The sequence below is a fragment of the Bos indicus genome, chromosome 4 (assembly GCF_029378745.1).
Source record: "Bos indicus isolate NIAB-ARS_2022 breed Sahiwal x Tharparkar chromosome 4, NIAB-ARS_B.indTharparkar_mat_pri_1.0, whole genome shotgun sequence".
NCBI lineage: Eukaryota > Metazoa > Chordata > Mammalia > Artiodactyla > Bovidae > Bos > Bos indicus.
The window spans coordinates 46,736,644-46,753,207 of record NC_091763.1 but is presented as its reverse complement, the minus strand read 5'-3'; the positions used below and the strand labels follow the sequence as shown (position 1 = coordinate 46,753,207).

The 16,564-nt window shown below is 37.8% G+C and overlaps 1 protein-coding gene across 11 annotated transcripts in view; it reads left to right on the top strand.

The window, feature by feature from the left end:
* The window catches only part of SRPK2 (SRSF protein kinase 2), a 249,317-nt gene that overhangs the window by 102,940 nt on the left and 129,813 nt on the right, over positions 1–16,564 (top strand). For 5 of the 11 annotated variants that reach the window (XM_019958650.2, XM_070787234.1, XM_070787242.1 and 2 more), the window contains one exon: positions 625–688. The exons of 5 other annotated variants lie outside the window; for them this stretch is intronic. In XM_019958650.2, the coding sequence (XP_019814209.2) occupies positions 651–688 (38 nt within the window). In that variant the 5' untranslated portion in view covers positions 625–650. Of the gene's footprint in view, positions 1–624; positions 689–950; positions 1,283–16,564 lie in introns of those variants that run through there. One more of the 11 variants, XM_019958649.2, reaches the window with a different exon arrangement.

Below are 16,564 nucleotides of genomic sequence, written 5' to 3'. Positions count from 1 at the left end.
GGGGAAATTAAGGTGTAAAACAGAAATGTTTTTCTAAAGAGTTAGGGAGTAGGTACTAAATGTATCTTTAATTAAAAGTCAATCAATAAATTTTAACAAAGATTAAAATATTTTAATCTAAAAATTTGGGTTCTGGTTTAATATTTCATTCTTAAGTGACAAAAATGATTCACTGAGCCATATTTTTCAGGGCTGGTGAAATAGAAGTAGCCAAGGGTTGCCTGTCTGTTCATTACAGTCTGTAACTTTATTATTCCAACTTCTCAAATTATCTAGTAAATTGAATCCAGTTGTTAGCATTTTTAGTTTGTATTTTAATTTGCCTCATTTAAAATCATCTTGGAGAGCCATGCTAGTTCTACCTTAAAAAAGAAAACACCCCTCTGCTTGGCAGAAATGGTACTTCCTGCTTTCATAAACAGTCATGTGCATAGTTTAGCAAGGCCTGATGCCTCTGGAGCTTTTTCCCTTTATAGCACCATTGAATCCCAGTCCTGACAGAAGTACTGCGAATCTTGTGGCCTCATTCTGAACAAAAGGGATTAGAGAAGAAAAATCTCTTGATATAAGGCTTGAAAGCAAGGGCAGGCAATCTTGGTTGTGAATATTTTCTGATTTTTCCAGAAATCAAGCAGAAGATTGAGCTGCTGATGTCAGTTAACTCTGAGAAGTCGTCCTCTTCAGAAAGGTACAGCTACATCTCTTGCATGAACAATTAATGGTGTAGCATTGCTAAGAAACAAATCAGGGCATATTGTTTTCTTGTCAAGTTTGCTATATAACGTATGGTACTGCATGCTGGTCATTGTGCTGTTTTGAAGGTGTGTATTGGGTAAGCTGTTCTGCTTTTACAAAAGGGGTAATTGATTTTTTTTTTTTTAATAGTGAAGCCTAATCAGCTGCAGCATGCACACCATAACACAGCAGAGCGCTGGCTTATGTGTGACAGCTGTTGAAGGCTTTAAAAAATAATTTACTTAGCTAGAAAATAAACAAAAATCTTGCTTTCTTTAAGGAAATAGTACTAGGTTTTCTTCCTATGTTTTGAGGAAATTTTGCTACACAAAATTTCCAATATTATTTGTAAGGTCTAGGTTAAAAATACTTAGCTTTTGGTTGTAATAAATATTTTCTTGTGTGGAAAGGGAGTGCCATTTGTAAATAGCTTAGGAATTGCAAACCCACATATTAGTCACATTCTGAAAGAGAGATACGATGCTTCTTCAAGTCTGTGCTAGGAAATGGAACAGTCACTGCATGCAGTAATGGTTCATGCCTGCAGGTAAGGACAAAATGACTCAGAAGTATTTTTAAAGCGATTATTTTATCTGTCAGTCAAATGATTATACCTGTAAGGAGATATTTCCATAAAATGTCTGTTTAACTTAATGAATAGAATTAAGATACATTTCTCTCAAGTCAGAAATGAGACTATAGTTGCCTATTTTTATATGTAAATGTGTGTTCACTTCTGTTTACCAAAGGTTTATACTACATAATATTTTAAATTGAAGTTCTTGGGCATACAATTGGTACTTACTTTTCTGTTGGTTACCTAATAGTTTATACCTAATGTTGATATTTTTATATTTAAGATGTGTTGATTTATCTCTTTCCTGGTTACTCTTCAGGGTTGTCTTTTTGTTCATATTTAATATTTAGGAAGATATTTTGGAGAAATAATTTGCTAGATAAAGAATGATGTAGGAAAAACACCAGAAAGAAAATAGGTGAAGAACCCAGCATGGTAAAATGAATTTAATTATAGTACACTAGTGTATGGAGGACATGATCTGATGGCAAAATGATGACATTAAATTGATTTATTAGTATAATTGGGTGAAAGGCCTCTGGCTTTAATTTAGGGAATTATAAATAAGGAAGATATTACTGCTTTCTTTAGAGGTTGAAGATAGAAAAATTTAGACACATTTGTGTTTATTTTTATGTAGCTTCTAACTTCTTGTTTGTGCCTAGCTATCCCATTTTAAGCGTTCTTTTTTGCTGAGATAAAAAACAATCTTCAGCCTTGTGAATATTCTGCCAGTAAAATGGTGGTGATGGGAATGGGAGAGGATGGTGGTGTAAATAGTGATCGGACTGGGTGCCAACTGTAATGTTAGAGTTTTGTTACTAGGAAGAGCATTCTTAATGGCATGACAACAGTAATTATGTTGGCTTTTTGAGTATCATGTTTTCTCTATTGAGAAATTGAAGGTTGAACAGAATGGATGAGTATTACCAAGAAACAAGTTTGGAATGGGTGAGGCTTTTATGGTTAAAATATACTCTTATAAGGAAATATTCTAAAATATTTTGGTAAAGACATTTATTTATTTTAAAATTATTATTACTGTTTCACCTAAGGTCTTGTGGTTAAATCTGATGAAAGGGAGGATGAATGCAGACATAATTTTAAAGTTTAGAAATCAGCCACTGTGCTTATGACAGTTCTATACACATTTTTACCAGAGCTTGCTTACTTTATTATTCTTTTGGGGGTTGTTCACACATAAATTTAGCAATTGTGATATGCTGACCTAATGGATATTAATGTAGTTTATGGATCAGCCAACACTTTGCTAACACAGAAGTTGTTTTACTAATGTAGGCATATTAAAAATAGAAATTACTCTTCCCCCCTCATTTAAAAAGTTATACAATGATAAATAGTCATTCGTTTTGTTTTGTTTTGTTTTTTTTATCTGGAAGAATTTGAAAACCAAGAATCTGAAGTTTAAAAAAAAATTACGGCCTAATTATACTATATTCGGCCTACAAATTTAATATAGTATCCTGTAGCATTGCCACTACACTCTGCAGTTCCTTGTTCTCTAATCACCTAAATTTTTAACATATTTGACTGTTTTATTTTAAATTATTTATTTGAAGCATGGCATGAGTCTTAAAGATATTTGGAATTTACCTCTGGTCAGTATTTCCATGTATTTATTGGTTAAAAAAAGAATGAAGAAACCTTTTTTCTTTAAAGAGAGTTATCTTTTCTTACGATTGGTTTTTGTTTACTGTCTGCAGTGTAGCATGCTCTTTCAATGTTTGGGAGAATCAAGTGGAGGAATGATGTTTTAAGTACAAAATACAATAGGTACACAAACAGTGATGTGATGTTCCTAATAATCTTAACAGATCTCGATACACCTTGAAATTTATTTATTTATTTGTAACACCTTAAACAGAATGAGGGGGATCCATCCAATGTCATTTGGCCAGGGAGGTGTGGAGCACTTCTTTTCAGAATGGCTGACTCATAGGACAAAAACCAGTTGGGTGACAAAAGTTACAATTTATTTTTTGGTTTTATATGTTGGATAGAGAGGAAAAAAAAGTTAACTTACCTACTTAAAAAATTAAGGATGGAGAACACTATTGAATGAATAAAAAACCAAATGATCCTAATTATTGCCAGTTAAAAGGAACACATATGTGGCAAGAGTGCCCTTCTGCAGATTTTAGGAATAAACCTTACACTGAGTATTTTTCTTTTAATGGAGCTGCTGTTGCATAGATGAATTGTATTCAGCTTAAATATGATAGAGACAAGGGTCAGGCACAATTTTACTTCTTCATCTACTACTACTTCCTATTTTTAAAAAAAAACGTGTATTAATTTGATGCAAAAATTAAATTTTCAGATATTTGCTTCTTCTTGCGTTTTCCTAGCTAGAACACTCCAGGCAAGTGGAAATTTATGGGGTTACAGTTGGTGGGGAAGAAGAGGATGGTAATAATGATAATACCTAGGAAAAAATATAATGATCATTTATTCAACATTTGTAGATGATCATTTATTAAACATTTTCAGATACTAGTTCTAAGTGAGGAAAATGTGTGTGTGAAGGAGTGGGGTGCTGTTTGAAGGACTCTGATAAATCATTCCCAGAAAGGTCCTGAGTGAACAGAAAGCACTTTGCTCTACTACAAATTTTTTCATTCTATTACTGCTTCTTCAGTGGGCTCATGAACAAATTCAGACCATACTTAATACAGAAGAGTTGAGCCCAGAGTAATGAGAGCTATGATCCCCAGTCCATCTAGGCTGAGTTCAGAAAGAGTTGAGGAGGTAAGAGATAAGGGGCTTGAGAAGCTGAGAATCCGCATCCGCCATAAACATTGCCCACATCTGCTGTTATATGTGAATGAATGATGTGATTAATAAGGTTCACAGTCACTCAGAAATTAAAGGTGTGTCAGTGTGTAGGAAATGTAAATATCAGTGCCTTGTAGGAAATCCATTTGCTTTTCAGGAAATGGATACCGAAAGGACCATTTCTTGTTGTGCATGTGTTTCTTACTATTTTTCTTTTTTTGCTGTCAAAAGGGGTTTTTATATTGGAATAGATAAGTAGTATCCTAGATCTTTAGCATCCCACAAAGCTAGCACATACTTGGCAAGTTGCTGCTGCTGCTACTGCTGCTAAGTCGCTTCAGTCGTGTCCGACTCTGTGCGACCCCACAGACGGCAGCCCACCAGGCTCCCTTGTCCCTGGGATTCTCCAGGCAAGAACACTGGAGTGGGTTGCCATTTCCTTCTCCAATGCATGAAAGTGAAAAGTGAAAGTGAAGTCGCTCAGTCGTGTCCGACTCTTAGCGACCCCATGGACTACAGCCTACCAGGCCCCTCCGTCCATGGGATTTTCCAGGCAAGAGTACTGGAGTGGGTTGCCATTGCAAGTTGCTAGCTACCTTTTAAAGAAGAGAGAAGAGGGAGGGTATGGGGAGGGAGGAGGGGGGAGGGTTCAGGATGGGGAACACAGGTATACCTGTGGCGGATTCATTTCGATATTTGGCAAAACTAATACAATATTGTAAAATTTAAAAATAAAATTTAAAAAAAAAATAAAGAGAGAAAGGGAGAGGGAGAAAGTATCATAAAAATAATTATGCTGTGGCCTATATTCTACCAATGCTATGTAGACAGAGTTGGTAAGAGGTGGTGGAGATTGGTGTGTTGCTCCTCCATTCATATAAGGGCATTTGAAATACATATGGAACCTTTGCTGTATGGCATGTGGGATCTTAATTCCCTAACCAGGGATGGGACCCGTACCTGCTGCAATGGGAGTGTGAAGTCTAAAGCACTGGGCCACCAGAGAAGTTGCGAATTTGTGCTATTTTTGTGTATATATTTTAGTTCCTCTTCTTACTTTGGAGCCTATTCAGTGAAGAGAAAAAGGGCATATGATAATAATGCGTGGTTGCAGAAAGCAAAAAAAGAAGTCTGGAAGAATCAGGAGAATGGAAGGGAAAGAATAAATAAGGATCTCACCATATGAAGAGAGAAGAAAGTAAAGGATGTTCAGTGGAAAATGATCCAGGATCAAGGGGTCTTTTATTTGCTCTGATGTTGAGTTTATTTTTCTCCATGTTGCTGTGGTGAAGTAGTTGTGAGAGGAGAGCCAAATTTTATAAGATTCTCTCTTCGTTGAACCTATCCCCTTCCCATTCCAATACAGAGGGTAGTGGGCCTCAGTGATCACTATTTTTCCCCTTCGCACCTGTCACTCTGACATTCTTGGCTTTGTTTCTGTATTTGCAGGATAGGAGCATTTGAAACATTTTTCTTGAGTGTTGAGGTAACTGTGGCTTACTGGGTTGTCTTTTGTCTATTCTGTCTTTATGCTTGCTTCTGCTTTTATTTATTATTTAGTAATATTTAAATTGTAGTTGTATATGGGAAAGTGTACAGATCATTATCAAATTCAGTTTGATTTTTTTTCTTTCTTGCATAGTTTATGTGTTGTATCTAAATCTTGGCCAAGTCCATGGTCACTAAGGTTTTCTTCTAGATTTGCATATAGAAATTTTCAGCTCTTAATATTTAAGTCTGTGATTAATTTTGGGCTTTAGTATTAAGGTAGAAGTTGCCATTGTTTCTGTGCATGACTAGTCAGTTGTTTCATCTCTTTTTGAGTAATATATGTATGTATGTATACACACACACACACACTCTGCATACTCTTTTGGTGTGTCTTCTCCCAGTGTTACCTATGTGAGATTCGTATGTGTTTTCCTGTGTAATTGTAATTGATGCAGTCTCATTGCTGTACAGTATTCAACATATGAATATACCTAACAGTAGATAAATTATCTGTTCTATTGATGAGCTTGTGGAATGTTTGCAGTTGATAGTTATTAGAATTAGTGCTACTGTGAGCATTTGTATACATGTCTTTTGGTGAATGAACCTTTGCATAGCATTTCTGTTGCGTGTATTCCTAGGAGTGCAGTTGCTGAACTTTGGTGGATATTGCCAACTTTCCGAAGCAAATGTGCCAATCTGCACTCCCACCAGCTGTGCTCCAGGTCTTTGCCAGCTGGCTTCTGTATATTCTTTCTCTCTTCCCTTCCCTTTCCCTTTCTCTCCTTACTTCCTATTTCTTTTACCATTCTGGTGGATGTGCCAGGGTGACCTAGAGTTTGAACCTTTTTGAAGAGGACTAGAGGCAGATAGGGGACTATTTCTGAGTTCCTGAGGTGGCTCAGTTGGTAAAGAATCTGACTGTAATGCAGGAGACCTGGGTTTGATCCCTGGGTTGGGAAGATTCCCTGGAGAAGGAAATGGCCACCCACTCCAGTATTCTTGCCTGGAAAATCCCATTGGTAGAGGAGCCTGGTGTACTACAGTCCATGGAGTTGCAAAGAGTCAGACACGACTGAGTGGCTAAACCACCAGCAAAGATATTTAGGAAGAAGATCAGAATGAGAAGTTTAGACCAAACATGAACCAGAGGATATAGCCATATGAGGTACTGCTCTCCCACTCATGACTTCTAGTCTTTTACCTGGGTGTTAGAGACCATAGGTATTAATATCAGTTTTCAGATTTGGTTTTAGTAACAAAATTTTTTCGTCAGCTGAACCTTCTTTGAAACCTTTCATGAAAAACATAAAAAAAGAAAAGTGTGAACAGGGAAGCAGGAAAGTGAGCAGAGCCCCACAGTTTTGACACTCAGCCACCCCAGCCCTGAGAACCCCTCCCTAGAGTTCTAGTCCCTGCTACTTTAAAACACTTGATGGAGGTAGGCCCCATAGGTCTGATGAAGAAATTATGACATTTTTTATATGTTTTGGTCTAAGTGTAGTTGTTCCTAAATTATTTTTTTCATTTGTTACCTATTTAAACTTTGATTCTGTATTCTGATGCCTCTTGAGAAGGTTGCCATATTACAGCCATTTCAAACCTTCCAGAATGCAGATCTTCTCAGGTAGGTAACTCCACTTTACAGACTCTTCTGCTGTCTTCCTGTTGTTCTTGGCCTAAAGGTGAACCATTGAGCACTGGTACTCTTCAGCCTAGCCTCAGACTCCTCCACTTTGGGCATGTTCCTCCTGCCTTGCTATTTTGCACCTCCTAACCCTATCATCTCAAGGAAACCCTGTCTCGGTCAAAGTATGCCTATTATAAGCCATTACAGAACCGTGCATCTTTCCGTTGTAGAATTTGTCACAGATGCTGTTTGCCAACTGCGATTGTCAGTGACATTTGGTTTACTTACTGGTTTACTTACTATTAGCCCCAAATTATGATCTCAAATGCAGAAGTGCTCTCATCACAAAATATTTTTTATGTCATCATTTTCAGCTTATAAATTATGAACTTTGTGCGAAGGTTTTTTTTTTTTTTTTGGTGTAGGGAGTTACCAATTTCTATGGTATTGGCATAGATTAAGTCAATTATATATATGTGTGTGTGTGTGTGTGTGTGTGTGTGTGTATATATATATATATATATATCAGTTCAGTTCAGTCACTCAGTTGTGTCCTACTCTTTGCGACTCCATGAATTGCAGCACGCCAGGCCTCCCTGTCCATCACGAACTCCTGGAGTTCACTCAGACTCACGTGCATCCAGTCAGTGATGCCATCCAGCCATCTCATCTCCTGCCATCCCCTTCTCCTCCTGCCCCCAATCCCTCCCAGCATCAGAGTCTTTTCCAATGAGTCAACTCTTCGCATGAGGTGGCCAAAGTACTGGAGTTTCAGCTTTAGCATCATTCCTTCCAAAGAAATCCCAGGGCTGATCTCCTTCAGAATGGACTGGTTGGATCTCCTTGCAGTCCAAGGGACTCTCAAGAGTCCTCTCCAAAACCACAGTTCAAAAGCATCAATTCTTCGGTGCTCAGCCTTCTTCACAGTCCAACTCTCACATCCATACATGACCACTGGAAAAACCATAGCCCTGACTAGACGGACCTTTGTTGGCAAAGTAATGTCTCTGCTTTTCAATATGCTATCTAGGTTGGTCATAACTTTTCTTCCAAGGAGTAAGCGTCTTTTAATTTCATGGCTGCAGTCACCATCTGCAGTGATTTTGGAGCCCCCCAAAATAAAGTCTGACAGTGTTTCCACTGTTTCCCCATCTATTCCCCATGAAGTGATGGGACCGGATGCCATGATCTTCGTTTTCTGAATGTTGAGCTTTAAGCCAACTTTTTCACTCTCCACTTTCACTTTCATCAAGAGGCTTTTTAGTTCCTCTTCACTTTCTGCCATAAGGGTGGTGTCATCTGCATATCTGAAGTTATTAATATATATAAAATCATATGATCAAGTATATGTGTGTGTTAAGTTGCTTCAGTCATGTCTGACTCTTTGCAACCTCATGGACTGTAACCCGCCAGGCTTCCCTATCTATCCATGGGATTCTCCAGGCAAGAATACTGCAGTGGATTTCCTTGTGAAGGCAATGGCACCCCACTCCAGTAGTCTTGCTTGGAAAATCCCATGGACGGAGGAGCCTGTTATGCTTCAGTCCATGGGGTCGCTAAGCGTCAGACACGACTGAGCGACTTCACTTTCACTTTTCACTTTCATGCATTGGAGAAGGAAATGGCAGCCCACTCCAGTGTTCTTGCCTGGAGAATCCCAGGGACGGGGGACCCTGGTGGGCTGCCATCTATGGGGTCGCACAGAGTCGGACACGACTGAAGTGACTTAGCATAGCATAAGCTAATTTAACTCTTAATGTCAGAGTTACAAATCTTAGCTTTTTCTATCACCAAAAAAATACAGTTTATTATTATATATATTTACATTTGTTTTAATGCAAAATAGAAATTAAAGTAAATCTGAACATGTTCCACTTGGTTCTGTACTGGTAACATCAAGCCATATAGCCTTTTGTTTCCAAATGTTAGTATTTCAAATATCACCCTGGTGCTTTTTGTCATGGTTTACACTTCACCTTCTGCTGTTAACATCTTGTTTTTTTTGTTTTTTTTAGTGGTTTACGGTGATAAAATACATAACATAAAAACACAAAATTTTATAATCCTTTTTAAATGCTAATTTTCTTTAAAAGGGAATCTTTGTACCCCTCCCACAATGGGTGAACCAGTATCAATTGCTTTTAAAAACAATTGCTGTTAAATTCTGTCTAGATTCTGTTGTCTGATAAAGCCTTCAGGCCTGAGCCATATGCTCTTTCTGTTTACAAGGGAAATTAAATTGGCGGTGTCATAAAAGAGCTTAAATATGTGTGAGTACCAAAGTGAGGCTTGCTCTTTGATATATTCTGATAAATTTAAAGAACCTTGGGAGAGGGGTCATTTTCTCAGTATGTGATTCAATACCTAGTCCAAAGTATCATCTCATCATTTTATGTACCAGCAGTGGCAGTTCCTCTTCACTTTGGGAACTCCTCCCCCAAAATGGTAGTTCAGGGAAGTTTTTAACTAATGTGAGCTGCAATGACAATAATAAAAAGTAATTCTAAGCAATCATATTGCAGATTCCCTTTGAGGCAGAAATTAATGTGCCACTAGTTGGAAGAAATTAAGACTAACTTTGGTATAGATTACATTTGTCATGCATCCATTCTCAGTTCTTGGAATAGAACCTGATGCTGGGAACAATTGAGGGCAGGAGGAGAAGGGGGCAACAGAGGATGAGATGGTTAGATGGCATCATTGACTCAATGAACATGAGTTTGAGCAAACTCCAGGAGATACTGAAGAACAAGGAAGCCTGAGGTGCTGCAGTCCATGGGGTCACAAAGAGTTGGATACGACTGAGCAACTGAACAACATCATCATCATCATCATCAGGTCATCCAGCCAACATGGATCAGCAGCTGCCATGTGCTAGCCAGTCAGTTATTGGGAGACCAGGGAGCAGCAGTGGCAACACAAAAGCAGAAGAGATTTTGGTGGGTGGCTTACGCCAACATACCCTGGTTGTTGGGTGTGCAATGCTGAGTTACTGCATCATGAATGACTCTATGGTGGGAGGCCATTAGCACTCTTTGAAAGGATTATAAATAATCAATAGTTGCATTTTTAGGGAATGTATAGTAAGACTATAGCTGTGGTGAAGGGTTGCAAACACAATTGTCTACTGAAGGCCACTGTAAAGGAGCTATGAGGGCCTGGTGGGGACTTTAGCAAATTGACAACCACAGCCCCATCTAAAGAGATGGCACTGATCAGCTGTTGCTGATTGCTGCCATGTTAAAACACAGACCAAGTTGTGTGAGTTTCTGTGATTTTCAGGAAAAGTTGAAAATTAGGTTTTCATGTAAGGTGTCTCTTATTTTAATTGAGAGTGCAGATTAGAAAACAAAGCAGAAACTTGTATCAGTCTTTATTTATTTATTTTTTTAAAGAAACTATCTGTTTTCTAAATTCAGTTCATGGTAAACATTTTTTCTACTGTACTGTAGCACATGGATTTACAATTTGTGAGCCACAGACCTGTGCAGATTTATTTTCAAGGAATTTCAAATCATATGAGTACTAAGCATTATCTATAGAATATAAGTCAAACAATTGTCTTGTTAAGGGATATATTTATAGGTTTTCTTGACATTTCAAATACTCAGAAATACTGATGACCTCTCCTCCAATAACCACATGCTAATAAGATACCTCAAATTCCATGAGATATTAACTGATATAGAGTAGAAATGACCTCCAAAAGAGATGCATTTCTCTGATGGAACTTAAACTATAATAAGTAATCTGGAAATTACAGAGGTAGAACAGTGTTCTGTTTGAATGACTGTCACTTCATCCTTTCCTCCTTTTTCCTCTTTGCTTCCATCTCTCCCCACAAAAAGCATTTTAAAGCTAGTTAGACATAAGAGAAGGGTGTTTGATCCCTGGGTTGGGAAGATCCTCTGGAGGAGGAAAAGGCAACCTACTCTAGTATTCTTGCCTGGAGAATCCTATGAACAGAGGGTCTCAGAGGACTCCTGGCATGTGACAGTCCATGGGTCTTAAAGAGTCGGCCACAACTGAAGCGACTTAGCACGCACGCATGCAGAATACCTACAATGCAATAGAAAAGGGTCAGAGAAAATACATGTCAGGATAGAAAGTTACGAGGGGGGAGATTCAGATACACACGCAGATATGTGGCGTTTTGCTGTGCAACTTCTGAAGGTGACTAACAGATTTGGCCTTATGTTTTCTAACAGGCAAACTAAAGGAAAAAACATAACATTGCTCTTATTACCTATAAAGAAAAATATACTAATTTATGCAGGAGAATCAAGCCTTAATTATGATTATTATCATCTAACAATCTTTCCCACATATCTCAGAAGATACACTTACTCATTTTAGAATATTCAGATTAAAAAGAAAACAAAGTACTGTGCTTTTATCATTAAAGGTCGGTTATTATTATTAATGTTTTTAAGGTTAACTTTTGTTTCAGCATAATGTATATCTATAAAATTCAAGCAGATGTATGTTAATAACATCACCAACAAGAAAAACCAGTGTTATACTGACAAATTATTTAGGAATTAACATTTTACACTTAACATATGCAGTTTTTCTTATGTTATGACAAACTTTTTTGCTTACACCCTCATTTGGGATTTTTGTATTAGTCTCTTTTTGAGTGTTTTATAGATGACTTTAGGCAATATGCTAGGCAGTGTCTACTTAGTAGTCTCTTTGCTCCTTGTCTCTTCCTTCTAGTAAAGTCAAATATTGTTGTGGTACCTTTGGTGTTTCTTCTGGTGTTTGTGAGTGATAGTGAAGTGAAGTCTGTATGATCGACTTTAACAAGATACAAGACTCAGTAGATTGTTGTATTCACTTCATTTCAGTTCAGTCGCTCAGTCGTGTCCGACTGTTTGCGACCTCATGAATCTCAGCATGCCAGGCCTCCCTGTCCATCACCAACTCCCGGAGTTCACTCAAACTCACGTCCATCGAGTCAGTGATGCCATCCAGCCATCTCATCCTCTGTTGTCCCCTTCTCCTCCTGCCCCCAATCCCTCCCAGCATCAGAGTCTTTTCCAATGAGTCAACTCTTTGCATGAGGTGGCCAAAGTACTGGAGTTTCAGCTTCAACATCATTCCTTCCAAAGAACCCCAGGACTGATCTCCTTTAGAATGGACTGGTTGGATCTCCTTGCAGTCCAAGGGACTCTCAAGAGTCTTCTCCAACACCACAGTTCAAAAGCATCAATTCTTCGGCATTCAGCCCTCTTCACAGTTCAACTCTCACATCCATACATGACCACTGGAAAAACCATAGCCTTGACTAGAGATGGACCTTTGTTGGCAAAGTAATGTCTCTGTTTTTGAATATGCTGTCTAGGTTGGTCATAACTTTCCTTCCAAGGAGTAAGCGTCTTTTAATTTTATGGCTGCAGTCACCTTCTGCAGTGATTTTGGAGTCCCCCAAAAAACTTAGGCATTTATTAAACTCCTTGAGTGTACTTAGTATTCATGCTAATGAATCTTAACTTTGTAAGAGATTTCAGGAAGTTAAATGATCCAAACTTCTCGCTCCAGACAGATAACCTTCAACACAGATGGTTGGTTTTTCTCTCTTTATTTTTTTAAAAAATGTATAGGAATTAAGAGTCTCTAACCTTCCTTGTTAAACCAGGGCCTTGTTGATGTGCAGTAAGTCTTCACTGACGATTGCATAATTTAATCATCTTTTTATTCAAGATCTTCCCTTAGACAAAATGCACTTTTCTTGGTGGAATTTGAATCTTTGGGGAGGAGTAAGGGTAAGGAGTATGCTTTGTACAGGAGTCCAAATCCTTAGTTTAGCCTAGAAGTAGCATGGGAGAAGTCAGAGTGAAATGAAATGTTGTGGGACCATCTGGGAGCTCTAAATATTTGCACATGGCTTGGAATGAGGTAGAAGAAAGGATGGGAAAATAGGTGAGAGAGAGATGTTGTACCCTGATGGAAAGGACTCTTCTATGTAGCAGTAAGGGTTTTGACTTTTATGCTATAGTTTACAAGAATCATGGAAAAGTTTCAGTAACAGAGATGTTCTGCCCATGTTGAGAACAGATGCATGCTGCATAAGGCTAAAAGTAGGGTTTTTTAAGGAAGTTCAAAGAAACACATTTTATCTTCTAGGCTTGAAGGTTGTAGCATGTCCTGTAGAGTTGATAATTCATTTGTTCTGGAAATGGGTAAAAAAATTATAGCAGTGTTTTCCATTTGAGTGAGAGAGGGCAGATGAATTCCTTGATGCTGGGAGAATTACCAAGAGAGGCAGTCAGGACTTCCTGGTGGTCCAGTGGCTAAGAATTTGCACTCCCAATGCAGGGGCCCCAGTTTGATCCCTGTTCAGGGAACTTAGTGGAGTAGGAAATGGCAGCCCACTCCAGTATTCTTGCCTGGAGAATTCCATGGACAGAGGAGCCGGGAGGGCTATAGTCTATAGGGTTGCAAAGAGTCGGACATGACTGAAGTGACTTAGCACACACACACTCAGGGAACTAGATGCTACAACCAAGACTCAGTGCAGCCAAATAAATAAATAATTTTTTTTTAAAGCATAATCACGCATGTGTACCTGTGGCTGATTCCTGTCAACGTATGGCAAAAACCATCACAATGTTGTAATTATCCTCCAATTAAAATAAATTAATTAAAAAATAAAGTAAGCAATGAGGTCCTACTGTATAGCACAGGAAACTATATTCAATATTTTGCAATAAATTATAAAGGTAGAGAAACTGAAAAAGCATCTAAAGTATATATATATGTATATAAAAGTATATGTTTATATATAAATATATATATAACTGAATCACTTTGCTGTGCAGTAGAAACTAACAGAACAATGCAAATCAACTATACCTCAGTTTTTAAAATTTCTTAATAAATGACCTAAAAAAATAAAAGCACACTCACACTCTGCTTTTTTTTTAAAGGCTATGAAATACATTTTTCTTCAAGGCTGTAAAAGGAGGTAATTCCGTATTTGTTTGGATGGGTAGATATGCTCTAAAGACAGATAGTTTGCCTGTTGGACTTTCAGTATTTTTTCTGTGTTATATATGGTTAATCATGATGGCAGGATACCCAATAATCATGAATATGAAATATTAAAATATAAAATGTTTGCCTCAAAATTTTCTGTCAACAGTTTGTGACAGAAGTCTTTGTATGGTGTATATATAAAACTTCACTTCTATAATTTATCTAAAATACACCAAGCCAGGCCTGTACAATGGACTTTCTGTAGTGGTAGAAGGTTCTATAATGTGGTTATGCCTTACTGAGCATTTGATAAGTTGCTCTCATGACCAAAGAATAAATTTTAAATTTTATTTAATTTTAACTTAAAATTTATAACCACTGAATAATATTTTCAGATGGAAATGCCAGTGAACTCTGTTGTCTTAACCTTTCTTTTTTCATTTAGAAAAGATTATTATTTGCTTTATTATTTTTCTTTCCTGACCTCCGCTCTATCCCTTTCCATTTTCTTGTTATTTTGCTTTTTATCCTGACAATATTACAGTGTATGGGTAAAAGAATTTATTTCCTTTTCTTGAACTCAAATTGATAATACAAAGGCATTCACTAGTTATTTGTCGTTTGATAAAGGTGTTTCTTGGAGAAGGCAATGGCACCCCACTCCAGTACTCTTGCCTGGCAAATCCCATGGATGGAGGAGCCTGATAGGCTGCAGTCCATGGGGTCGCTAAGAGTTGGACAGGACTGAGCGACTTCACTTTCACTTTTCACTTTCCTGCATTGGAGAAGGAAATGGCAACCCACTCCAGTGTTCTTGCCTGGAGAATCCCAGGGACGGGGGAGCCTGGTGGGCTGCCATGTATGGGGTCGCACAGAGTCGGACACGACTGACGCGACTTAGCAAAGGTGTTTCTAGTGCCTCTTTCTCTTTTAAGGGCAAAAAAATATCACTTAATTATTTGCCATTGCACCACTTAACTAAATTTTAAATCCTCTTTTTAATGTTGTACTAACGTAACAGTGTTACGTTAGTACAAGTCTGTGTTCCATCTGATTTTATGGTTTAAGGTATCTAGCACATACACACATACACAGATTATTCTCAGATTGTTCTTGGCCTTGTTTTAGCCAGAATTTAAACGAAATCCAAAGACTTCTATAGCGGTCCAGTGGTTTAAAACTATACTTGCACTGCAGTGGGCATGGGTTCAGTCCCTGGTCTGGGAATCCCTACATGCTACCAGGCACTCCCTTCCCTCCTCCAGAATCTGTTCTTGTCCTCTTCAACAAGCCTTTTTGCCCCTCAACAGTTTTGTATTGATTGTGATAGTACCCCCTGAATTCTGAATGAAAAAGGGTATTTTATTTTAGGGGTCAAGATAATCCTTTGCAGGATTATCTTGCAGTTTGCAGGAAGAGCCTTTGTTTAATGCAAGGCTGAAGAAAGTTTACAAAATTATACTTACAAAATTATACTCACATTCAAAATTATACTCACTTATGAAAAAAAATTATACTCATTTATGGAAAAGGAAGTCTGATGGAATTAAATACAGAATTGTGGGAGAAAGTTTTTTTATTTTGTTGCTGAGCTCAGTCATTTTCTTAAGAGATTAAATGTTTGCTTTTATAATTTGACAGTCTGTGTTTGGATAAATGAAAGACTTCTCTAGCAGAATCCTTGGCTGCCTATGATGCAGTTCAACACTTTGGTCTGTTATATGTGATTTTCTCTTTAGTTTAGGACTGTCAATTTTTTCTGGGCTTTTGTAGATGAAGGAAGAGAGTGTATTGATTTATTCATTGCTACAGTGGTACCTTGGTATACTTCTGTTTCACTGTAGATGCAAGTATTTATTTCAAAGTGAACAAATCAAGAATTTGTGTTTGGGTATAATGAGCTGTGCAGTGTCCAGTTCATTCTCGCTCTGTTCCTCCACGGTCATGTGCCCCCAAGGAGCTTCTGCTGCTGTTGCTGCCCTGAGGTCAGCTATGTTCCCTGTGGCAATGTGGCCCCTATTTCACGGTCTCCTGACGTTAAACAGTTATTATCCCTTGTTTCTCAGAGTTACTATAAAGTATTTAATGACTGATGGCAAAGGTGGAACCGATTTTCATAGTAGTAAAACTTCCCTGCTGTTCACCCACCTGATTGTTTAATGGAATCACAGATTTTTGTGGAGAACATTAAAGGCTTTCTGATTCTTAGGACTAGATGCTATGAAGTATCTGTAGAAATATTTTCAGGTGAATGCAAATCAAGTGTTTTCCAAGAAATTCTTCAAATTTAATGTTTTAAAAGGGGATCCACAGAAGTTGACTTTTTCTAAAGATGAGGCTCGCTCTAGTTACCT